General features: G+C 68.3%; 1 protein-coding gene across 1 annotated transcript in view; it reads right to left on the minus strand.

The window, feature by feature from the left end:
* PLEC (plectin) overlaps window positions 1-17,929 on the minus strand; it is a 32,402-nt gene extending 14,473 nt beyond the window's left edge. The window contains 20 exon segments of the mRNA XM_038555783.1: window positions 793-918; window positions 1,119-1,202; window positions 1,204-1,215; window positions 1,324-1,428; window positions 1,563-1,724; window positions 1,824-1,901; window positions 1,987-2,296; window positions 2,384-2,538; window positions 3,068-3,161; window positions 3,414-3,541; window positions 3,722-3,817; window positions 3,894-4,013; window positions 4,091-4,197; window positions 4,275-4,390; window positions 5,063-5,229; window positions 5,996-6,088; window positions 6,170-6,247; window positions 7,126-7,215; window positions 7,571-7,632; window positions 17,392-17,929. Coding sequence (XP_038411711.1) covers window positions 793-918; window positions 1,119-1,202; window positions 1,204-1,215; window positions 1,324-1,428; window positions 1,563-1,724; window positions 1,824-1,901; window positions 1,987-2,296; window positions 2,384-2,538; window positions 3,068-3,161; window positions 3,414-3,541; window positions 3,722-3,817; window positions 3,894-4,013; window positions 4,091-4,197; window positions 4,275-4,390; window positions 5,063-5,229; window positions 5,996-6,088; window positions 6,170-6,247; window positions 7,126-7,215; window positions 7,571-7,632; window positions 17,392-17,929 — 2,721 coding nt within the window.
* Window positions 17,930-19,535: the final 1,606 nt, after the last annotated feature.

The following is a 19,535-nucleotide window of genomic DNA, read 5'->3' on the forward strand; positions in this document are numbered from 1 at the left end:
AGACCTCACGGAGCCTCCTTTCTCCCTGGGCAGGACTAAGGGCTCCCCGTCCTGGGGCCCCACACCTTGCCGTCCAGGAGAGCAGCCCCAGCCGCACTCAGGTCCTGCAATGTCCTCTCCCCTCCACCCCCCCCTCCTGCTGAGGACACCAACCTCCTCCCGTCCAGCCCCAACCAAGGGGCCAAACCCCATCAGGAACTGTTGGAAGCTGCGGTCAGAGTCCACCCTGAAACCGCCTGGATCTCCCGTGCCTCCCCAACAATGGCTCTCAGGCCTCCACTGACCCCAGCTACAGCCCACAGGGGCCCCCCACCAGCACGCCCAGGAGACCCCAGCACTCCTCTCTGCCCCACGCAGCCCTTTGGACCCTGCCTGCCCTGACACCAGGCTCAAAATGTGACTGGGCTGTCCACAGTGCCAGCGACGGGGAGGCTGACCCTGGCCTCTGCTTGCCCTGAGCGGATCCAGTGGATCAAGCGATGGAGGAGCTCACGGCAGCCACCTGCCTCTACTGCAGGACCCCCACACCCCTACCCACGGCGCTGGCCGACCCTTGTCGTTTTCCCCCAGCACCCCCGGCCCCTCTTGTCACTCTGGTGAGCGTCCACGTGGCCTGGATGCTGAGACAGCCTCTCCCAGCTTCCCGCTTGCCCTGTGCCCTGCCACCTCCACACCTCTGCCATCCAGTCTCGGACTCTGACGACCACCTGCCCTCATCCCTCCAGGCCTCACTGCCCACCTCTCGTTAGCTGCAGAGCCCTGGGCCGGCTGAGGCCTAGACGGTCCACTCACCTGGGCATCCTGTAGCAGGTCCTCCAGGCGCGTGACGGTGATGGAGCGGTCACAGATATACTTCCTGCGCAGCATCTCCTGCAGCTTCCGGAGCTGTTCCTCAGTCTCCCGCACGTCCGAGAAGAACTAGGAGGTAAGGAGCGGTCATGCTGGGCCTCCAGGGCCACATGCTGCAGACACTATGACCCGAGCTCCACGGGATGCACAGAAATCGCTTAGTCGTGTGCAGATGGACACAGGGAGGGAGCCCTGCCTCCCCAGGAGTGGTCCGGGGCCCCCGGGATGCTGCGGCTGGACCTGTGGAGAGGGAGGGGCCCCCTTCTCACCTGGAAGTAGGCGGTGTTCTCTTTCAGGTGCGCCTCGATGCAGCAGCACAGCTGAAGCATCCAGCTCCACTGGGTCTGCAGGGCAGGCCTGGAAGGACTGGGGGCCCACAGTTGCCTTCTCAGGCTCCCATCCAGCCACTAGGATCCCCAGGGAGGTCCCACACAGCCCACCCACCTCCCAGCCACGAGGACCCAGGCCCCCCACCTCCACTGTAGGCCGGGCAGGGTGCCCCTCCCGCAGCAGCCGGTCCCCGGTGCTCTGAATCTCCTTGATCTTCTTTTCCTTCACCTCCAGCTCGCGCATCAGAGCCTGACACAGAGGCAGTGGGTCTCAGGGATGGCGTCAGGGCCACGCCAGGCCCACCAGCCTCCCATATGCACCCCCAAGGCTCCTGCTGGGGGACCAGCCAGCGCCCAGGGCCCAACGGGGCAGGGTAGCCTCACCGAGTAGCTCTCCTTCTTGGCGGCCATGTTAGAGTTGTGCTCCCCCCAGTCGAAGCCCACCTCCTCCTCCTCCTTCTCACTGAGCCACATCAGCTCCTTGGTGGCAGCCGCCACAAAGCCGTGCAGGCTCTCCAGGGACCGCAGACGGGCCTTAGAGGAGTTCTGCAGGCAGGCAGGAGCTCTGTCAGCAGGCCACAGCCCCGAGCCCAGCCCCCCACCCCCTGCCTGCCCACCCCCCCATGCCTCCTGCCCCCCACTCACCAGCAGCTTGGCGTACTGCAGGTCAAGCCGGCCCAGGCAGTCCCTGTAGGTGCCCCGGGGGGCAGGGGAGAGCTGGCCCTGCAGGAGACGGAAAGTATGTAACTCACAGTGGCCGGGGTCAGGTCCCCCCCCCGCCACTGCCCACCCCGGGGTGCACACACACCTCATCAGCCCGCGCCCGCTCAATCTTGGCCCGGAACTCGTCAATGGACTGGTGCAGGCCACGGTGGCTGCCCAGCTGCGCTTCCACACTGGGCAGGTCCCCGCCCCACTCGGCACTGTCCACCCGGCGCTGGTTCTCCTCCACCCAGGCCAGCAGGTCCTGCAGGTAGCGCAGCGTGGCATCCTCGAGCTCAGGGCGCCTCTGCGTGGTCTGCATAGTCACCTGGGTCACGGGGGCAGCTACGCCGGACTTTAGCCGGAGGTTGTACTCGGTTCGGATGGCCACCAAGCGCTCGTGCAGGCGGTACACTCTGGGGGCGGTTGGCGGGGGCAGTTGGCGGCATGAGCTGAGACCAGGCTGTGTGAAGACCCCGCCCCCAGCAAGGGCCCCGGCCCACCTGCGGTACATCTGCTCTCCCTGCGGGTGCCGCCCATCCTTGAGGGTCTGCACATCGTTGAACAGCAGCCGGATCATGCCATCTGCCTTGTCAAGGTCCCGCTCCACCTCGGCCGCCCGCTGTGGAGCCTTGCTCGCAGCCAGCAGCCGCACGTCCTGCAGGGTGGCGCCCACAACTTCGGGCCTGCTGGCAGGCTGCCGCAGTCCTGACACATCCCCCCGCCCCCACCTGCCACCCACCGCCCTGCACATGCTCCCGATGTGCACTTCTGGCCAGCCCGCCAGCCCCTGGCTCTCCAGAGGAACCCCTGGCTCTGCTAGGTCCAAGGGGCCAGACCCCCCAGGCCGTCCTGTGCCCGTTCCCAGGCCCTACCCTTCACCAAGCTGGTCCTTCCACAAGCTCCTGCTGGGCGCCGTGGACCTGGGGCCTCCCCACCACCTCCCCTGGCCACGAGCCTCTCCGGCAGGCCTGGACCTGGCTACGCCGCTGTCCTGCCTGGTGCCCAGACACCAGCTCCGCCCAAAGGGAGCAATCAGAGTTGGCAGCACACCAGGAGTGGAGCTAGGTCCGCTCTCCACCCACTGGCCACAGGGCGTGGCAGGCTCCGGCTTTCCCGCCTCCTCCCCCCCCCTTCCCCCCTTCCCCCTTCCCGCCTCCCAGAGCCCTGCACGCCCCTCCCCTCACCGACTGAAGCAGGGCGTCGGCGTGGTTCAGCTGCTCCTCACACAGCCCAGCCTCCATCTGCAGTTTGCTCACGATGCGCTGAAGACACTCCAGCCTGCAGCTCACAGGGCCCCCGGGAGCCGCCGTGAGTGGGGTCTGCCCGCCAGGCTTGTGGCTCCAGAATACGGGCCTCGCCGCCTGCCCGGGCCTCCCTGCCGGCCTGCGGCCCGCAGTCGAGCCGGCCCCTCTGTGGGATTCCCAGCCCGGGGGGTGGTTTCCTCCTCTAGCAGTGACTCACCCCCCGGTGGCTTCCCGCTGCCCTGGGGCCCCACCCACAGCTGCCTCCCCCACCCTCACACCCGCCCACCTCTCAAATTCGCTCCGGAGCTGCTTCTCCCGATCTAGGATGGCCACATGCAGCTTGCCCCACTCCTTCTCCACATCCAGGGGGTGGTAGCCGGGGGGCACCTTGAGCTGGCCTGCTTGCACCGCACCCTGTGGGCAGGCGCCAAGTCGGGGGGTGCCCAGCCACCCAGCCACCACCACCCCAGCCCTGGTCCCAGAACCTCAGCAAGGAGGCCATGCCGGCCTTCAGGTCCCTGGGCCCAGCCCCTTGGACGGCCTCACTCAGCCCCGGGTGCTCCCGCTGCCCTCACCTCTAGGTCACCCACTCACCTCCAGGGACTGGTAGATGCCCTTGGACCGGTTCTTGTCTGCCTCCTTGGCCGGAAGCTCCGTCTCCTTAAATTTCAAGAACTGGCACCACAAAATCTGTGTAGGAGACAGTGTCAGCAGCCCTCCTGGGCCCTGCGGGGGGCAGGGGACCCGGGCGAGGGACCAGGCCTACCTCGATCTCTTCAAAGCTGGACGGGAACCTGTGCTCCTCGAAGGCGGCAGTGTGGTGCCGCATCCACTGCAGCAGCAGCACCACCAGCTCCCGGTACTCCTGCCAGCGCAGCTGCAGCTCCTGGGGGCGAGCGAGAGGCCGTGAGGGACCATGGGCCGCCCAGCCCACCCCCACCAGCCCACCCGGCCGGCACGCACGTTGGCCTTCACCCCATCCTGCACGTCAGGTACTCGGGGCATCGCGTCGTACAAGGAGGAGACGTAGGTGATGATGGACTTCTCGTCAGGCTGAGGGACATCCACATCTGTGTGGGAGGGGCGGGTGTCAGCAGGGGGTGGAGGCTGCACGGGGGTGACAGGGGGCAGGGGGAGGGGCACGCACCCTCAGGGTCCAGGAGCCGGGTCACGCCCAGGTCCCGCTCTGCCACGGAGAAGGCCTGGTCTAGGTTCTCCAGGTTGGTCTGACGATACACCTTGCTCATGTCGATGAGCATGGGCCTGTGGGCAAAGGGGCGGGTGGGACACTGAGGCACCCACGGTAGGTCAGCACAGATGGGCACAGAGGGACAGAGTCCTCCACCTGCAAACAGGGAACCCCGACCCCACGCTCACCCTGAAAACTACAGCACCCGCCCACTAGTGCCCAGTACTGCCCACCTATGTGGCCCCGTGTAGGACGCTGTGAACTTTGGGCCTCGCCCCCGGGGGCTCAAGGGGCCTACAGTGGGCAGAGACACGGGGGGACACACCAAGCAGAGGGTACCAGTCGGCCCAGGGGTCCTGTGGCTGCCCTGTCCACCAGGCCCCGGGCCCTGGGTGGGAGCAGAGGTCCACTGAGGGCCATTCCCCCCGTGGTCTGGGCTCCCTGGCCCCTTCTGGGGCGGCCACGTGGAGCCTGAGACTCCCGGCTCTGAGAACCACTCGCCCACGGGCCATCCTGCTTCAAAGAAGCCACCGAAACTTCTGGAAAGGCCCCGGGCCGAGGAGGGAGGGACGTGGGTGGGGCTAGGCCTGCCAGCACCCTACCTGCGGGGTGGGCTGGGGCTGGCACCCATCCCCTGGGCAGCGGGTTCCAGTCTGTGGCAGATGCACCTCCTGCCACCGGCCCGGCCCTGACCTGTTTGGATTGCCCCAAGCCCCGGGGGGGCGGGGAGAGGACAGCTCATGTACCTGTGCCGGTGAATGATGGCGTTGAAGAGGCGACCGTCACGCCAGCTGGAAGTGAAGTTGTCACAGCGCAGGCCCTGGTAGCCCTCCACCATGCGCTGTGACCACAGCAGGAGCTTCTCCTTGGCCGTCATGTCCTCTGACTGCCCGCTCACCTGGATGTCCGAGATCTGCCCCGCGCAGTGGGCACGTGCTCAGCTGCGGCCGCGGGCCCTGCCGCCACCCATGGCCTCCCGTTGAAGTACACGGGAGCTGTCAGGCAGCCGAGGCACAGTGAGGCCTCCCGGGGTCCCTCCCACGTCAGGGGTGTCACGGGGACCCACGTCTCGGCGCTGCGGTGCAGGTCAGGGCCCCCTGTCCATGCTACCCTCACGTGGTGGGTACCCGGACGCCTCCCTGAGTCGAGGGGGGCTGGGCCACAGGGAGCAGCTGAGGGCCCCCGAGCTGGCCCAGCAGCCCCAGGCCTCGGAAAGGCCACCATGGGGGGGGGGGGGGTACACCAGCCCCTCTCTAGCTGCAGGAGGGGCCCGGGATGGCTGGCAGCCTGTCTGTCTGTCGGCCTGCCAGCCTATGTGACTCAGCTGCCGTGCCAGCCAGCCTCCCTGCCTGCTCAGCTCTTAGATTTGTGGCTTCCTGTGCGGACAGAGCAGGCAACGGGTGAGTCAGCCGGTGCACAGCACGCTTCTCCCCAGTCCTCCCAGGGCGGGAGGCTGCAGCACACAGAGGACGCATTCCTCTGTAGGGAGGCTCTTCGGGCCCTGCCCAGCTGGGGCCAGAGGGCACCGTACAGCAGGCCCCAAAAGCCCTGGGCCCTCAGGCCACGGAGACTGTGCAGGGCCGGGGCTGGCGGGAAGGTTCCGCGGTGCCAGGACGCCAGGGGCCCCGGCTCGGGGGCCGCACACTCAGTCAGACGCTGGCCAGTCCCGGAGGCCCTACCTGGAAGTGCAGGATGATTGTCCAGATCAGGCCAAGGGTCAGCTTGGGGTTGCCATCCGCGATGTCATCATTCCTGATGTTCACCAACTTCACCTGCGGGCAAACGAGGCTCAGTCGTACCAGTGGGCAGCCGGGGAGGGGGGTCGGGGCCAGCAGCCAGGTGGGCAGTCTCACCTGGCGGTGTCGGAGGTAGTCCAGGGCGATCTGAACGTTCTGCAGCTTATGGAAGCGCATCCTGCCCTTCTCCCGGGGCTGTGAGAAGAGGCGCAGCCAATCAGCGGCCCCCCCCAGAGCACGGGCACCGTCCGCCCGCCAGCAGCAGCCCCAGCCTGCCCTCAGAACCCCCACGGCCTCTGCGCTAACCCGACTGCGGGTCTTCCCCCAGGTGGGCGGCAGCCCTGCCCATGCCCCCAGTTCCCCTCACCCTCCCCAGCCAGAGAAGGGAGGCCGCTGGCCCAGGGGCCAGGCCCAGCAGGGGCTTTGGAAGTCCGGCAGCCAGGCTCAGGCTGTAGGGAGGAAGGAAGGGGTGGGAGGGGACAGGAGCCAGGAAGCCGCGGGTGGAGGGCAATGGCACTGGGGGAGGGGTCCTCCTGGATGGCGTGGCGGCCCCGCTGGGTCCCAGGCCCAGCCCCGGGCACTGCAACAGGCAGGACATCAGGCAGCCGGCCACCTGCCCAAGCGCCAGGCACGGGCCGAGCCAGACTGGCCACCAGCCCCAGGTGAGCTGGGCTCCCGGTCTCGGGGAGCCCACGCGCTGCCTCAACCAGCACGCGCAACCACTCACCAGGCGCGAGCTCCTGATTACGTCCCGCTCTCTTGGCTGCCCGGCCAGAGCAGGGCATAGGGTAAAGGGCAGAGGCCAAGGTTCACAGTCCAAGCAGCAGAGAAACCAAAGCAGAGCAGAGGGTGAGGTTACTGGGTCAGGGCCTGACACGAAGAGCAGGAGGGTCGGGAGCCCTCGCACGGGGGTCGGGGCCACTCCCAGGCTGGGCCCAGCACTCCAGGGGCCTAGGCCAGGCTGGACGCGGAGTGGGCGTGTGGGAAAGGCCCCAGTGCAGGAAGGCAGGCGGGGGTGTCCAGGTGAAAGGCAGGCGGGGCCCCAGAGGGGGCAGGTGGGCGGGCACACGCACCAGGCTGTCCCCCGAGAGCACCTCCAGCAGGGAGATGAGGTTGTGGCCATCGCGGAGGTCTTCATACAGGTCACTGATGTGTCTCTGGGCCTGTGGGGACAGAGGTACTGGGCTGCGGCGCAGCCCCCACGGCCACCCACGGGCCCTGGCCGGGGGCGGGCACAGACCCCACCACATATCCCACGTCCACGGAGCACCTACCTCTGCCCTCCAGTGCTACGGGAGAGCAGGAGGCCGAGAAAGAGGAGGAGGAGGAAGAAGAAGGGAAGAAGAGACAGGAGCAGCGTGAGGAGGCAGGGAGAAGAGAAAAGAACAGGTTTCAGAGAGGAGAGCTGAGCCCCAGGCCAGCAGTGGGCAGCCCTTGCTCTGGCGCGGGGCCGGGGCACCCCCCTTCACCCCCACCCACGCGGCTCTGCCTGCGGCCACGCACACGCGCACCACCAACCTTGATGAGGTGTTTGTTCACCCACTTGGTGAAGGTTTTCTTCTGCACACGATCCCGTTCATCTGGGGGAGACAAAGCCAGGTTACCCGGGGCCCGGGAGGACCCGCAGGGGCCGGGGTGACTGCCAGGCAGACACGGCGGGGGCAGCCCCCGACGACCTGCAGCCTCCAGAGCACCCACAGGAGGCCGCGGGGGGGGCTGGGGGCGCCGTCGAGTCCCTGTGGAGATGGGAGGGTCCGGAGCTGGAGGCGCCCCGAGAGCCCAGAGGGCAAGTCCTGGCCGGCCCCACCCCACACGCGCCACCTCCGGAGACCTGGGCAGAAGGTTCCCAGCCTGGACCCAGGACCGGCCAGGGTGGCCGAGGGGAAGGCAGACCCCCCAACAGGGCAGTGGGCGTCCCACCCAAGCAGCCCTATAGTTGGGGCTGGCGCCAGCCTTGCCCAGGGCCACCCCTCCCCCAGCTCTGCACCTGGGCCTCAGCCTGCTCCCTACTCTCGGCCCCTCCAGGGTCCCCAGTCCGTGCCAGGCTTCCTGCAGCTTCCTGCGGCGCGGCAGGAACTGGGCGCTCCCCCAGCTCGCCTGCCCTGCCCTGCCCTGCCCGGCCGAGGGGAGCGCCCACTACCTTTCTTGCCCTCCGAGGCCCTGAGTACAGCCAGGTACAGGTTGTCCTCCGAGCTGGTCCTCTTGGGCCCCAGGCCCTCGGGCTCGGGCACGCGGAGCCGGCGCTGAGACATGCTGCCCCAGGTGTGGGCTGGCGGCCTTGTGGCACAGGCGACTCCGGCGCCTGCACGGGACTCGCTCTTGCTCGCCCGCTCCAAGAGGAGTTGGCCAGGCCACTCCCGGCCCGGACTCCCTGGCGCTGTCCCCGCCCCGGCCCCACCCGCCCTGCCACCCTCCCGAAGGAGGCGGCCCCGCCCCCAGGGCCACACCCGCGGCCCCACAGAAACAGGAAACCCCGGGCTTTCCTCACCCACCCGGCCCGCCACAGTCCCAGGGGGACACCCAGGGGCGCGAGGGGACCCGGCACGCCGGCAGCGACAGGAGCTGAGGGACTGCTGGCTCGGGGGAGCAGAGACCATCTTTTCCCCACAGCCCTGGCAACGCCACCCCCTCACGGACCCGTGCCCCGGTGCCCCGGCCCCCTGCCCGGGGGCCACCTTGGCCCTGTGCTGGCCTGGCCCCGGGGGCTGCCCCCATCCCTGCGAGCAGTGCCCCCCCCCCACCAGCAGTGCCCCCGTCGGAGGCAGAGCTGGCAGGAGCCGCACATAGCTGAGCGCTGACTCATCGGGCAGGCCCGCCCAGCGCCAGTCTGCAGGAGGACCTCGGGGCGGGCGCTGGGGGGAGGTGTACAGGGGGCAGTGGGGAGCACGGGGTGCAGGGGGCGGCCAGTGAGTCACGGCTGGGGAGGGTCCTAAGTGCAGTGACTCACAGGAAAGGAAGCCACACCTGGGGCCTGTGCGCAGTTGGGCGGGGCTCTCCGATAACAGCTCCTGGGGGCTGTAAAGGTGGGGGGGCAGAGGGTGCAGGGGTGCCGTCGGGCTCCCTCCCGCCCAGGGCCGTCACTGGGACTGCCCCAGCCGCCCAAATAGCCGCAAGAATTTTCCAGTCAGAGCATCTGGCTTGATGTGATCCAGCTGTGAGCCGCTGACCCCCTACCCTGAGCCTCCCGCCGGCGTTCCGGGAAAAGCTCGCCCCACCCCGTCCGTGCTGCCCCTCCGTGGCCACGGGAGGGCACCCTAACACCACGGGGTAACGGGCGCTCAGGCCCGGCCGGCCACAGCCCACTGCCCCCCACATTTGGTGACAGGCAGACCACCGGGCTGGCGGTGGACACTGTGAGCTGAACCTGACTAGAGACGCAGGAGACCCCACGCCCTCCTGCAGGGCCTGGGGACGGGAGGTGACCTGAGGAGGCAACCTGGGAGGCTTGGCTCAGCCTGGCTCAGCAGTCCCCAGCATCCCACCACACGTCCTCAGCTCTTCACCTTCCCCAAGCCCTCCGACATCCCAAATCTGACGCCCACGGCCCCCCCACTGCCAGTCCTCAGGTCAGGAAGCCTGGCACCCAGAGTCTTAGAAGCCTGGGTCTTAGAAGCCTGTATTGAACACCTGCCCCCGGCACCCTCTGGGCTGGCCCTGCACCAACGGGGAGGTGGGGCCCCTCCTGGTGAGGAGCACAGCTATCTCAGGCCCCTGGCAGCGGGCCAGCACGTGGACGCGGGGACTTCTAGGACAAGCAGCAGCCAGGGCCCGAGTGACACTGGGTGAACCCCCATCCCAGGCCCGGCTTTCTGCCACTCGAGGTCTCCACGGATGCCGGGCCCCCAGGGAAGGGGAAGCGTCCTGCCTCTGGTGCCTCCTTCCTGGGAGCAACTCCTGTCCCTTGGCCTCCAAAGTCTTCTCCTCCCAGCCTGGCCGGCCTGGCCCTGCCCCCGGGGCCGTAGATTAGATTGCCCCATCCCTGGTCCCTGAGATTCAGACCCTGAAACAACAGGCAACCTCGCCCAGGCTGGCGCAGCCCGAGTGCCCTCACTGGCTGGACGGCCTCCAGCGCGACCGCATACGCGGTCGCCCCCCTCGCCCCTGCACCGGGGGTCCTGCACGTCTGCTTGACCCTTTACTGTCCAAGGCACGATTTTCTGCCGCAGCCAGTGTCCCCTAGAGCTGCCCACGACCCTCTGAGGCGTATCATCGTGTCCCTCTACAGATGTGCAGACTACGGTTGGAGTTCCCACGGCCAGTGGACGCTCCTGGGATGGGAGCCCTACAGCGAGGGTGGCGGAGGCCACGGAGGGCAGCAGGGAGGCTGAAGGCCTAGCGCACAGCCTCGCCCCGCCTGTTCCCCGCCTCCCCGCCTCCTCCGTCCAGGCCCCCGCCCACCTGCCCATCCCCCTCGGCAGATAAGGAACCCGCGGGCAGCCGCCTTCCTGCCCAGGTGTTTCCGGAGCAACGCGGGGTGGGGTTGCACCTGGTGCCCCCCCCAGCCCCCGCAGCCGCACCCACCTGCGCAGCACAGCTGCCCATACAGGTAGCCCCGGCGGGCCCGCTCGCAGCCCCCGTCCAGCCAGCATGGCCGCTCCAGCAGCACCTCCCGCAGCGCGAAGGCGCCGCCCGCCCGCCTGGTGCCCGCCGCCGCCATAGCCTGGGCGCCACGAGCAAGGAGGACGGCGGCGACCTCTGCCCTGGGCCCACGCCCGCCAGGCTGCGGGGCGGTGCCACCGGCGAGGAACCTGCCCCACCCGCCCAGCACCGGGAGGCCGCGCCCCTACTCGGGAGGGAGGACCCCGCGGCCCGGGGAGGCTCAGGGAGGCCCGGGGCCTGGGAACGCGGGGGAGCCTCAGGGCGCCCAGGAGTCGGGAACCCGCCCTCCAGGCCCCCGAGGGGCCAATGCTCCGGGGAGCACCGGGGCTGCCCCTTACCCACGTGGGGACAGGGCCACCCACCGAGGGGGGAGAAGCGGCGGCCCCATGCGTTTTATTGGACGCCCCCGCAGCTGAGTCACCCGGCTCCCCAGTCCCCAAAGCCACGCCTAGAAGCCCCATCCTGACTCAGCCCCTGGGTCCAGCGGCTCTGGTTCCCAGGCTGAGACCGCGCAGACCCTCCAGGCTCGGCACTGGCCACCCTCGCGGCGGGCGCGCCTCTGCAAGGTGGGCGCACCCACTCTACATCCTGGGAGCCCAGGTCCCAGGGCCCCACCTGGCTCCATTCACTGGAGGAGACAGGCCCCACCCTCTCCTGGGCTGGGCTGTCGCCCAGAGCCGGTGACTTTGAGCCGTGGATAGGCCGGCTAGGCCGCCTGCCCCCACGGCAGTCCTGGGCCTGGGCCGAGGGCACTGAGGCCCAGCCCCTCCTCAGTCCAGGGCAAGAGCCTCTCCCAAGACCTGCCCCAGGACACCAGCCCTGCACCTGCCCTACACCTGCCAGCTGTGGTTTCTGTGTTGACAGTCCCTGGTGCTGGCAGCTAGGGAGAGGCCTCCACTTGCCGCGGGGGGTGGGCTCTGCTGTAACTGCTCCTGGCCCTGGTCTGGAGCCACCTGCCCCGGCCTGCTCTCCACCCACCTGCCCAGGACAGGGCTCCAGGCTGAGGGAACCACACTGAACCTTGGCCCTACCCCAGGGAAACCGACAGGGTCTTCATGCAGGATGGGGGGGGGGGGCCTCCGCTCTCCAACTGTGTGCTGGTGCTTAGCCCTGGGACAGGAAAGGGAGGGCACAGGGAAGTCCTGAAGTGGGAAGGAGGCGGCCCCTCACCCCGCCCCGCCTCCAGCCACCAGGCAGGGGCGGTGGCTGGAGACCGCAGCCCGGCTCGGCCAGGTGGTAGCTGCCAGAGGCGCTTACCTTGCACATCCTGCACCCGCCAGCGCCCCCTGCGCCAGTGCCACACGGCGGCCAGGGTAACGACATGGCCCACGACCACCAGTGAAGGAAACAGGCTGCCCGAGGGCTCCATGGCTCTGGGGCTGCAGGCGGCGGGCAGAGCAGGGGAAGCCGCCCTTCGGAACCGGCTGCCAGCGACCGGTGGATTCCTCCCTTCCCGGCCTGGAAGGCGGGTGTGGAGGGGGGGCGCCCCAGGACCCGGGACCGCCCAGCCTGCAAGACCGCCCTGCCGCACCGGCTGCCTGGCGCCCCGGGGACTAGTCCTGGCCCCGGCACCAACTGTGCTCCTGCCCGCCTCCTCTCCCTCCTCCCTCTCGGCCACTCGGCCACTCGGAGCTCCCCACCCACCTCCCGCTGCACCCTGTTCAGCTGTCCCTACGCAGAGCCAGCACGCTCAAGGTTAGCTGGAGCCTTAACCCCTGCTTACCCGCAGCCACACCCGCCGGGAGGAGGGGCCTTAGTGACGCACAGCCTGCCCCCCCCAGCACAGCCTGGGCCTGGGCACCCCCTGCCTCCCCGGGAGGTGACTGCGGTGTCCTAGTACCCCACTCTGCCTCCAAGAAGCCCTCTGGTGACAGCTGCCAGGCACCCGGGGGGTGGGGGGGAGATGCCAGCGCCCCAGCCCCCACCGGACCCTCAGGCTTGTAGCTGACCCAACCACCCTTGATGACAAGCACCCCCCCAGAGCCCCCAGACCCCATGTGGGATGGCGAACAGGAACAGGGTTGAAGGGAGGGCGGGGTGATGGCCTGGGAGGGCAGGGTGTGCGCAGGGAAGTGAGGACAGAGCCTCCTGCCCGCTGCCGCCCCCAGGGCCCCCTGTGGGCTCTCACCTACCCGGCACGATCTTCATTAGGGACAGCGGCGGGGGCCCACAGGGCAGACAGGGAGCAGGAGCAGGCTGCGGGAGGGTCACAGACCCTTCTGAGGTGGCCGCGAGCCCCGCGGTGGCGGTGGCGGTGGGAGGAGGGCACGGCTGGCGGAGCCGCTGTCAGCAGCAGTGCCTGTGTCCATGGGGGAGGGGAGGGGTGGGCAGGGGGCCGGGGGGGGGGGATATAAATATCTGAGGAGGGCAAGCAAGGCCCGTCATTTGTCCAGACTTAGAACATGACGTGCAGAGCTAGGGCACTGGGGCCCAGGCCCTCGCTGGAGTCCAGTGTGGCTGGGCGGCGCCACCCGACACTCCCCCCCAGGCTCCTACCCATGATTCTAATAATAAGAAGCCACCTGGCGTCAGAATCCACCTCGGAAAAAGGCCTAGCACTGACATTGAAGCTTGGGGGGCTCATGTCCCACGGGAGGAGATGCAGCCCCTGCCCTGCCCACCCTGCCCGCCCTGCCGGCCACTCAGGGTGCAGGAGGTAGTGGGGCTGCACTCGGGGAAGGCCACAAGGGCAAGGGGAACTTGGCTCCCTTTCTCCCAGAGGGCCCCACACAAGTCACTCAACACAACACCTGGCCCAGGGGAGACAGAATAGCTCCCCAAGGTCACAGCACTAGCCAGGCATCCAGGTTGCCCCAAACCGGGCTGAGCCACGTGAACACTTGCCAGCCCCCCCAGCACAGGGCTGTAGGGCCCTGCCCCAGGCTGTTCCCAGGCCTGCCCTGGCCCCACCCCAGAACCCCCAGCAGCCTTTGGTGTGCAGGAGGCCTGGGGCTGGCGGCCTGTAGATCCCATCCTGGAGACCCAGACCTCAGGGTGGCCGGAGACAGGACGTGGGGAGGGCTCACCGTACTCCCCCTCTGCTCCCAGGCACCCTCAGGCCCCGGCAGACAAAGAGTTAAGGGCCAGAAGGAAGGATTTATATCCTATTTTGTAGCATTTCCTGTGTGTGAAGCACCATTGTATTTCAATCTCAGAGAGCCCGGTCCCTTGTGCTATCCTCTGGGCGCTGCAGATGAGGAGCCCAGGAAAGGGACGGGCTTGCCTCTGGCCACACGAGGCTGTACTCTGAGCCCAGGCAGTGTCTGGCACATGTGGTCACCCTGCAGCAAAGCACAGCAGACCACGCTCGGCCTCTGATGCTGGGGACAAGGCAGCTGGGGACAAGGCAATGTGGTCGATGGGGGAGACCAGGAGTTATGAACTCAGGGCCTGGGGCCCCAAACCTCCAGCTGGCCAATCCCACATTTCAGAAGCTCATGGGTGAGAAATGGCCTGGGGTAGCTGGCTCTGACCAAAGCCTCAGAGGAGCCCGGGACTCACCAGTCAGTGGGAGGCCAGCTCCATCAGGCTAGGGGGCCCCTCCAGGGCAGCGCAGCCCCCCACCGCCCACCTGGGGCAGGGCCTTTCCCCTCCAGATGCCTCCGGCCATCCTCATGGCCATCCCCACGCCAGACACCGCCCGGGCAGCTCTGAGACAGAGCCCAGCTCATCCCTGCATCTCTGCCTGCTGGCATCCCAGGCAGGCACTGCCAGCGCCCCGGGCCCCAGCCACAGGCTGCCCGCCTGGAGCCCATCCGCCCCGCAGCCCGCCGGGCACCGCCTACCTTGGCCCAGCTGGATCAGCTCCTCCATGCTGTACCTGTCCATGGCGACCGGCGGGAGGAAAGGCAGGGACGGCAGGAAGGAGGGAAGGGTGGGAGGCAGAGGGAGGGCTCACTCAGGCCCTGGCCTCCCCACCCAGCCCCAGGAGCTGTGACTCCTCCTCATGGCCACCCCTTAGTGAGCCGAGCGGAGCCGAAGCAGCAGAGCTGAAGCCCGCTGGACCGACGGGTCCAACCAGCCCAGGTGGTACAGAGTACAGGTCCTGCCCCAAATCCCCGAGCCTCAGTGCAGCGCACAGGGCCCGCCAGTCCTGCCGAGGGATGCCTGCCCTGCCCTGCCCACGGGCCCACCCCTCCCCGCCATCCTCATCCGTCCCCCCAGCACAGACCCCACAGCCGGCTCAGCCCCAGCCCACGGGCTCTGCCCTCCTCCATGCATCTTCCCACCCCACCAAAGAGGCCCGGGGCAGGGGCAAACCTAATCCTGCCACAACCCGGCTCCGAGGACCCGCCGAGTCGTACGCACACCCCAGCCAACGTGCACAGGTGCAGACACAAAGCTAGTGACTGTTGCAGAGACCCAGCCCAGCGCGTGGCACTACGTGGCCATGAAAAAGAGCAAGGTAGCTGTGCATGCTGGGCCCGGGCTCCCTCTGGGTCGCGCGTGCCACACGGGAAGTCCAGGGACATGGCGGGGTGGGCAGCAGCCAGTCCCCAAGGCCACCTGTGCGGCCGCAGGAGCACCCCCGCTGTGGAGCGCGGCCGGGGCAAGGCAATGCTGTTTGGAAAGTACCTGAAGTTCACATACGAGAGCCTCTGCACCACAGAAAGCAAACCCGAGCCCCCCGCAGCTGCAGCCCCAAGGCCTGGACCCCGCCCTGTGGCCCCCCCCTGCAGCCGCTGCTGCCACCGCCCCTCAGCCCTTGGGGCCTCCCTGGTGGCCCCTAAAGCCACGTCTGGCTGCCTCGGTCCTCAGCCAGTCCATCCCCAGATGTGGGGGCTTCCCTGCCAGGCCGGGGCTGAACGAGCAGCAGAGGGCCTCCCCGCAGCTGAGCAGGCCCCAGGGCTCACGGGTGGGAACAACATAGTGAGGCACCCAGCACCCCGCGGCATCCACGGGCCAGGGCCAACGGGCGCAGGCGACCCACTGGCCGAGGCCATTCGGGTGGTCGGTGCCTCGGCTCCACACGCGGCTGCCGCCGCCCTTCTAGCAGCTGATGGGGGCACAGGGCTGGGCAGTTAGGAGTCTGCATGGTGGTACTTTCAGACCCTGAGAAGTCGGCGATCCCAGGCGCAGCCTGAGTGTGCAGCCATCACCACCCCACGGCCCAGGATGTGCCTGCACCGTAGCCGGCCCCCAGCATGCTCTAGGCGCCCCCAGTTAGGGTGGCCCCCGGGGCCTGCGCTCGGCCCTTGGGGAGCCCACACCCGCAGGGCTGACTCAGCCTGGAGCTGGAGTTCATTTCCTGTTGGAAACTCTGAGCTGCTGCCTGTGGCTGCGGCTGGGAGGGAACACTGAGTCACCTCCGTCGGGGCTGGGGGTGCCCTCCGCTCTGCCCACTGCGGCCACACCCAGTCCCCCGCCTGGCCCTGCTACCATCTGCCCGCCCAGCCTGGCCACAGACAAGGAAGGAAGGAGAGGAAAGGAACGAGGAGCTCACGCTCACCACACCCACGATCCAAGAGGGGGAGAGGGAAGGAGCCCCGGTGGCAAGGGCAGCAGGCCCCCCGGGCTGGGACTTGGCCCCTGGATGCTAGTCAATGGCCCATTGGCCAGAGTTTGGGGAGGCCAAGCATCCCATCCAAGGCCCCGGGGAGAGCCCACAGTCCACCCCTCTACCCCACCCCCTCGCTGATCCTCCCCCATGGGCTCCCATGGCACAGCCCCAGGGGGTCTGGCCCAGACCACACTGGAACCGGGGCTCCCACTCAGACCCTTGGGCCTGCACCTCGGCCCCTGGCCAGCCTCATGCCAGGCCCCCTTCCCAGAGCCTCAGAAACCAAGCTCCTCCCCAGGTGACAGGACATTGAGAAGAAAACAGGAGTGGAGCCTGACTCTGTGGGGGACCAGGGCCACCCCAAGTCAGCACCAAGGCCAGTGAGCTCTGAAAGTACCTGTGTGAGCCTCGAGCTACGTGGGACATGAGGGTCCTGCCAGCACAGCTGCTTAGGGGCAGAGGGAGGGATGACACAGAGGAAGGCACCTCAAGGGGTCGCTTGGCAACCCCTGGGACCCACCTTCCACCATCTGCCCAGACCAGGACTGGGCCCAGCACCCACCATATCCTGGCCTCTGATCTACTGACCATGCTCCTGCCTGGGGTCTGCTCTTCTTCCCCAACCCAGGGCCGCCCCCTAGGCCATCCCCAACCCCTCGCCAGCCAAGCTCCCAGGCACATAGCACATCACCAAAACACGGGGGTAGATGTCACCCCCACTGGACAGTACCAAGGCTCAGAAAGGTCAGGCAGTTCGCCTGCGCCGCGCTACTAGAGAGCGGACACCTGCCCTCACCCCGTTCCACTCTGGCACCTCCTCTGCACGCTACCACCTCCTGCAGAGAGGGCCTAGGGGCAGGCAGGCCACAGGGATGTGACCCACCAATGGCCAAAGGCAGTGCTGGGGACAGCAACTAGCTGGAGTGGGGCAGGGCTGTGCTGACAGCTGCTCCTGCCAGTCCAGGCCCTGCAAGCCCCACCCCTGGCCCCAGGGGGAGCCTGGAGATGGCCTGGCTGCGGCCCATGGGCTTCTCTTTGGCCTACCCACCCAAGGTCCTCAAGCCAGGAGGAGGAGCCACATGGGCCCAATACCAGAGCGCCCGGCACCCTCAGGCAGAGAGAGCACCACCTGCTGGCGTGAGCCGAGTCCCCACGTGGGTGCTGCTGACCCCAGTCCACCAGGCCTGGGCCCAGGCACCCCCTTCCGGTCCCCCAGGGCTAGGGCCAGGATGCAGCTGACCTGTGGCTGGGGCAGGCTTCGGGCCAGGCCTCGCCAGGTTCCCCGGGGTGGTAGCAGGCACCACAGGGGGCTCAGATGCTCCCTCCTCAGGCTCCTTCCGACGGTAGACCCGCCGCTCCTCATGGGCAGGGTCCTCAGTTGGCACCGGCCCCCACTTTGGCGGGCAGCTCAGAGGACCCTGCACAGACTGCACGTGGGGGATGCGGCGCGCGGGCATCACCATGGCGACAGGGCGGCGCACGCGCTGCAGAGAGGCAGGCACGATCTCCGGCGGCAGGTGCAGGTACTGGCGTAGGTGGGCGATGCCCTCATTGGTGAGGTACCAGTAGAAGTGGCGCCAGGCGAAGGTCTCTCGCACCAGGCCCCGGGCCCGCAGGGAGGCCATGGCGCGCATGACCTGCAGGTTGGTGACGCCAGGGACGTGAGGGTGCAGGCTGCGGGGCCGCCGATCCTTCTTTGCCACCATGACGCCTTCTCGGAAGAGCACCTCGTAGACGGCCCGCAGCTGGTCCCGCGGCATGAGCATCCCCGCCACCATGGCTGCTGGAGCCCGGGCGGGCGGCGCGGGAGCCTTGGGCGGCAGCGCAGCAGGGGCCCTGAGCTCGGGGGTGCGGGCTCCAGGCCTCGCAGTCCAAGCCCTCGCAGTCCGGCCCTGGCGCCCTGGCTCGGCGAGATCCTGGCGGGCACTGCCTCCTAACCCCGCCTGCGCGAGCCTCCCGCCACCGCCCTCCGCCCGCGCCGGCCGGCCCCCTCTGACTCAGCAGCCCCGCGCCCCTCCCACCGCGGCGGCGGCCCCTCGCACAGTGGGGGGGCCTCGCAGAGTCGGGGCCCCAGGTCCGGCTCCACCCCGCGGCCCCCTCCCTTCCCGCCGGAGCTCCCACGTCAGGAATGACATCAGTTTCTAAACACCTCCTCCAAGATCCCTCGGACTAGGGAAGGGAGTCCCGTAGTAGCTGTGGACCCAGAACCTAAAAAGGTGGCGGAATGGGCAGGAGGGAAGCGGGAAGCAGGACAGGAGGGGTCCTCAGGCTGGGGACCCAAGTCAGGGGTGTGCTCTCAGGGTTTCAGGGAGTTACAGGATCTGAAGGCAAATGCTCGGCTGTCTGGGGCGGGGTGGGATGGGGTGGCACTGGATGTCCAGGGCAGAGCTGGGGTCCTGGGGTGGGGGCAGAAATATGGGGGGTCTTGGAGAGAAGTCTGAGGGGGAATGGCAGGGGCAGCTGTTATGGCACATGGACAGGCAGGCTTCGGACACCACTGGCTGCTGTCCATCAAACAGGAAAAGGGACAGAGCCCCCCTCTGAATGCCAGGCCCAAGACCGGAGCCACCCTATTTGACACCCCCCATACCAAGCCAGATCAAGGGGGACGCAGGAACACAGAGTCTGCTGGGAGGGACCCCAAAACACTCTGAGGAGGGCACAGAGTAGGGGGCTCTGAGCAGAGCCCTCATCCATCCCAACCCCCGGGGCCAGCTGTTGGAAGCCAGATACTCTCAGCTGCCGCAAAAAATCAAAGTCACCAAGTTCCTGCCACCCCAGGCAGGCCTGGTTCCCCTACTGCCACACAGACACCCTGCCCTGGAGGCCCGGAGTGTGCGCCTGTGGACTAGCTGGGCAGATGCAGGGCGAGCAGCATGAGTGGAGGAGGGCCAGGGGCCCAAGGACCACAGGCGCCTGCAGGTTCCACGTGAGACCACAGCCCGGCCTGGCCACACCCATCGCCTGGGTCACTTCCAGGATCCCACAGCATGGGATCCAACCGTGCATATCCTGCGGCCCCCCCCATTCCACCCAATACCCCAGCGTCCACGCAGTGCCGCCGGCGGCACCCGGATCTGGGCTCTCCCGCCCCCAAGCCGACACACCCATTCCCACAAGTGCAGCTAACCCGGGAACTGATTATAAATAAGGTGGGGGGGGGGGGAGGATCCCGGGGTGGGAGGCGCCCCGGGCAGGCGGCCAACTGGCGGCGGATGGGGGCGAGTTTATGGGCAGTTGCCATGGTACCGCAGAGCCGGGCCACACATGCACACACGCGCGCGCACACTCATTAGACCCGCCCGCCCAGGGCCCCGGGCTGGCGGACCGGCGCTGGAAACTCAAGGCACAGCCAACGGTCCCGCGGCCCTTCCTTCTGCCCCC

This window comes from Canis lupus, chromosome 13 (genome assembly GCF_011100685.1).
Source record: "Canis lupus familiaris isolate Mischka breed German Shepherd chromosome 13, alternate assembly UU_Cfam_GSD_1.0, whole genome shotgun sequence".
Taxonomy (NCBI): Eukaryota; Metazoa; Chordata; class Mammalia; order Carnivora; family Canidae; genus Canis; species Canis lupus.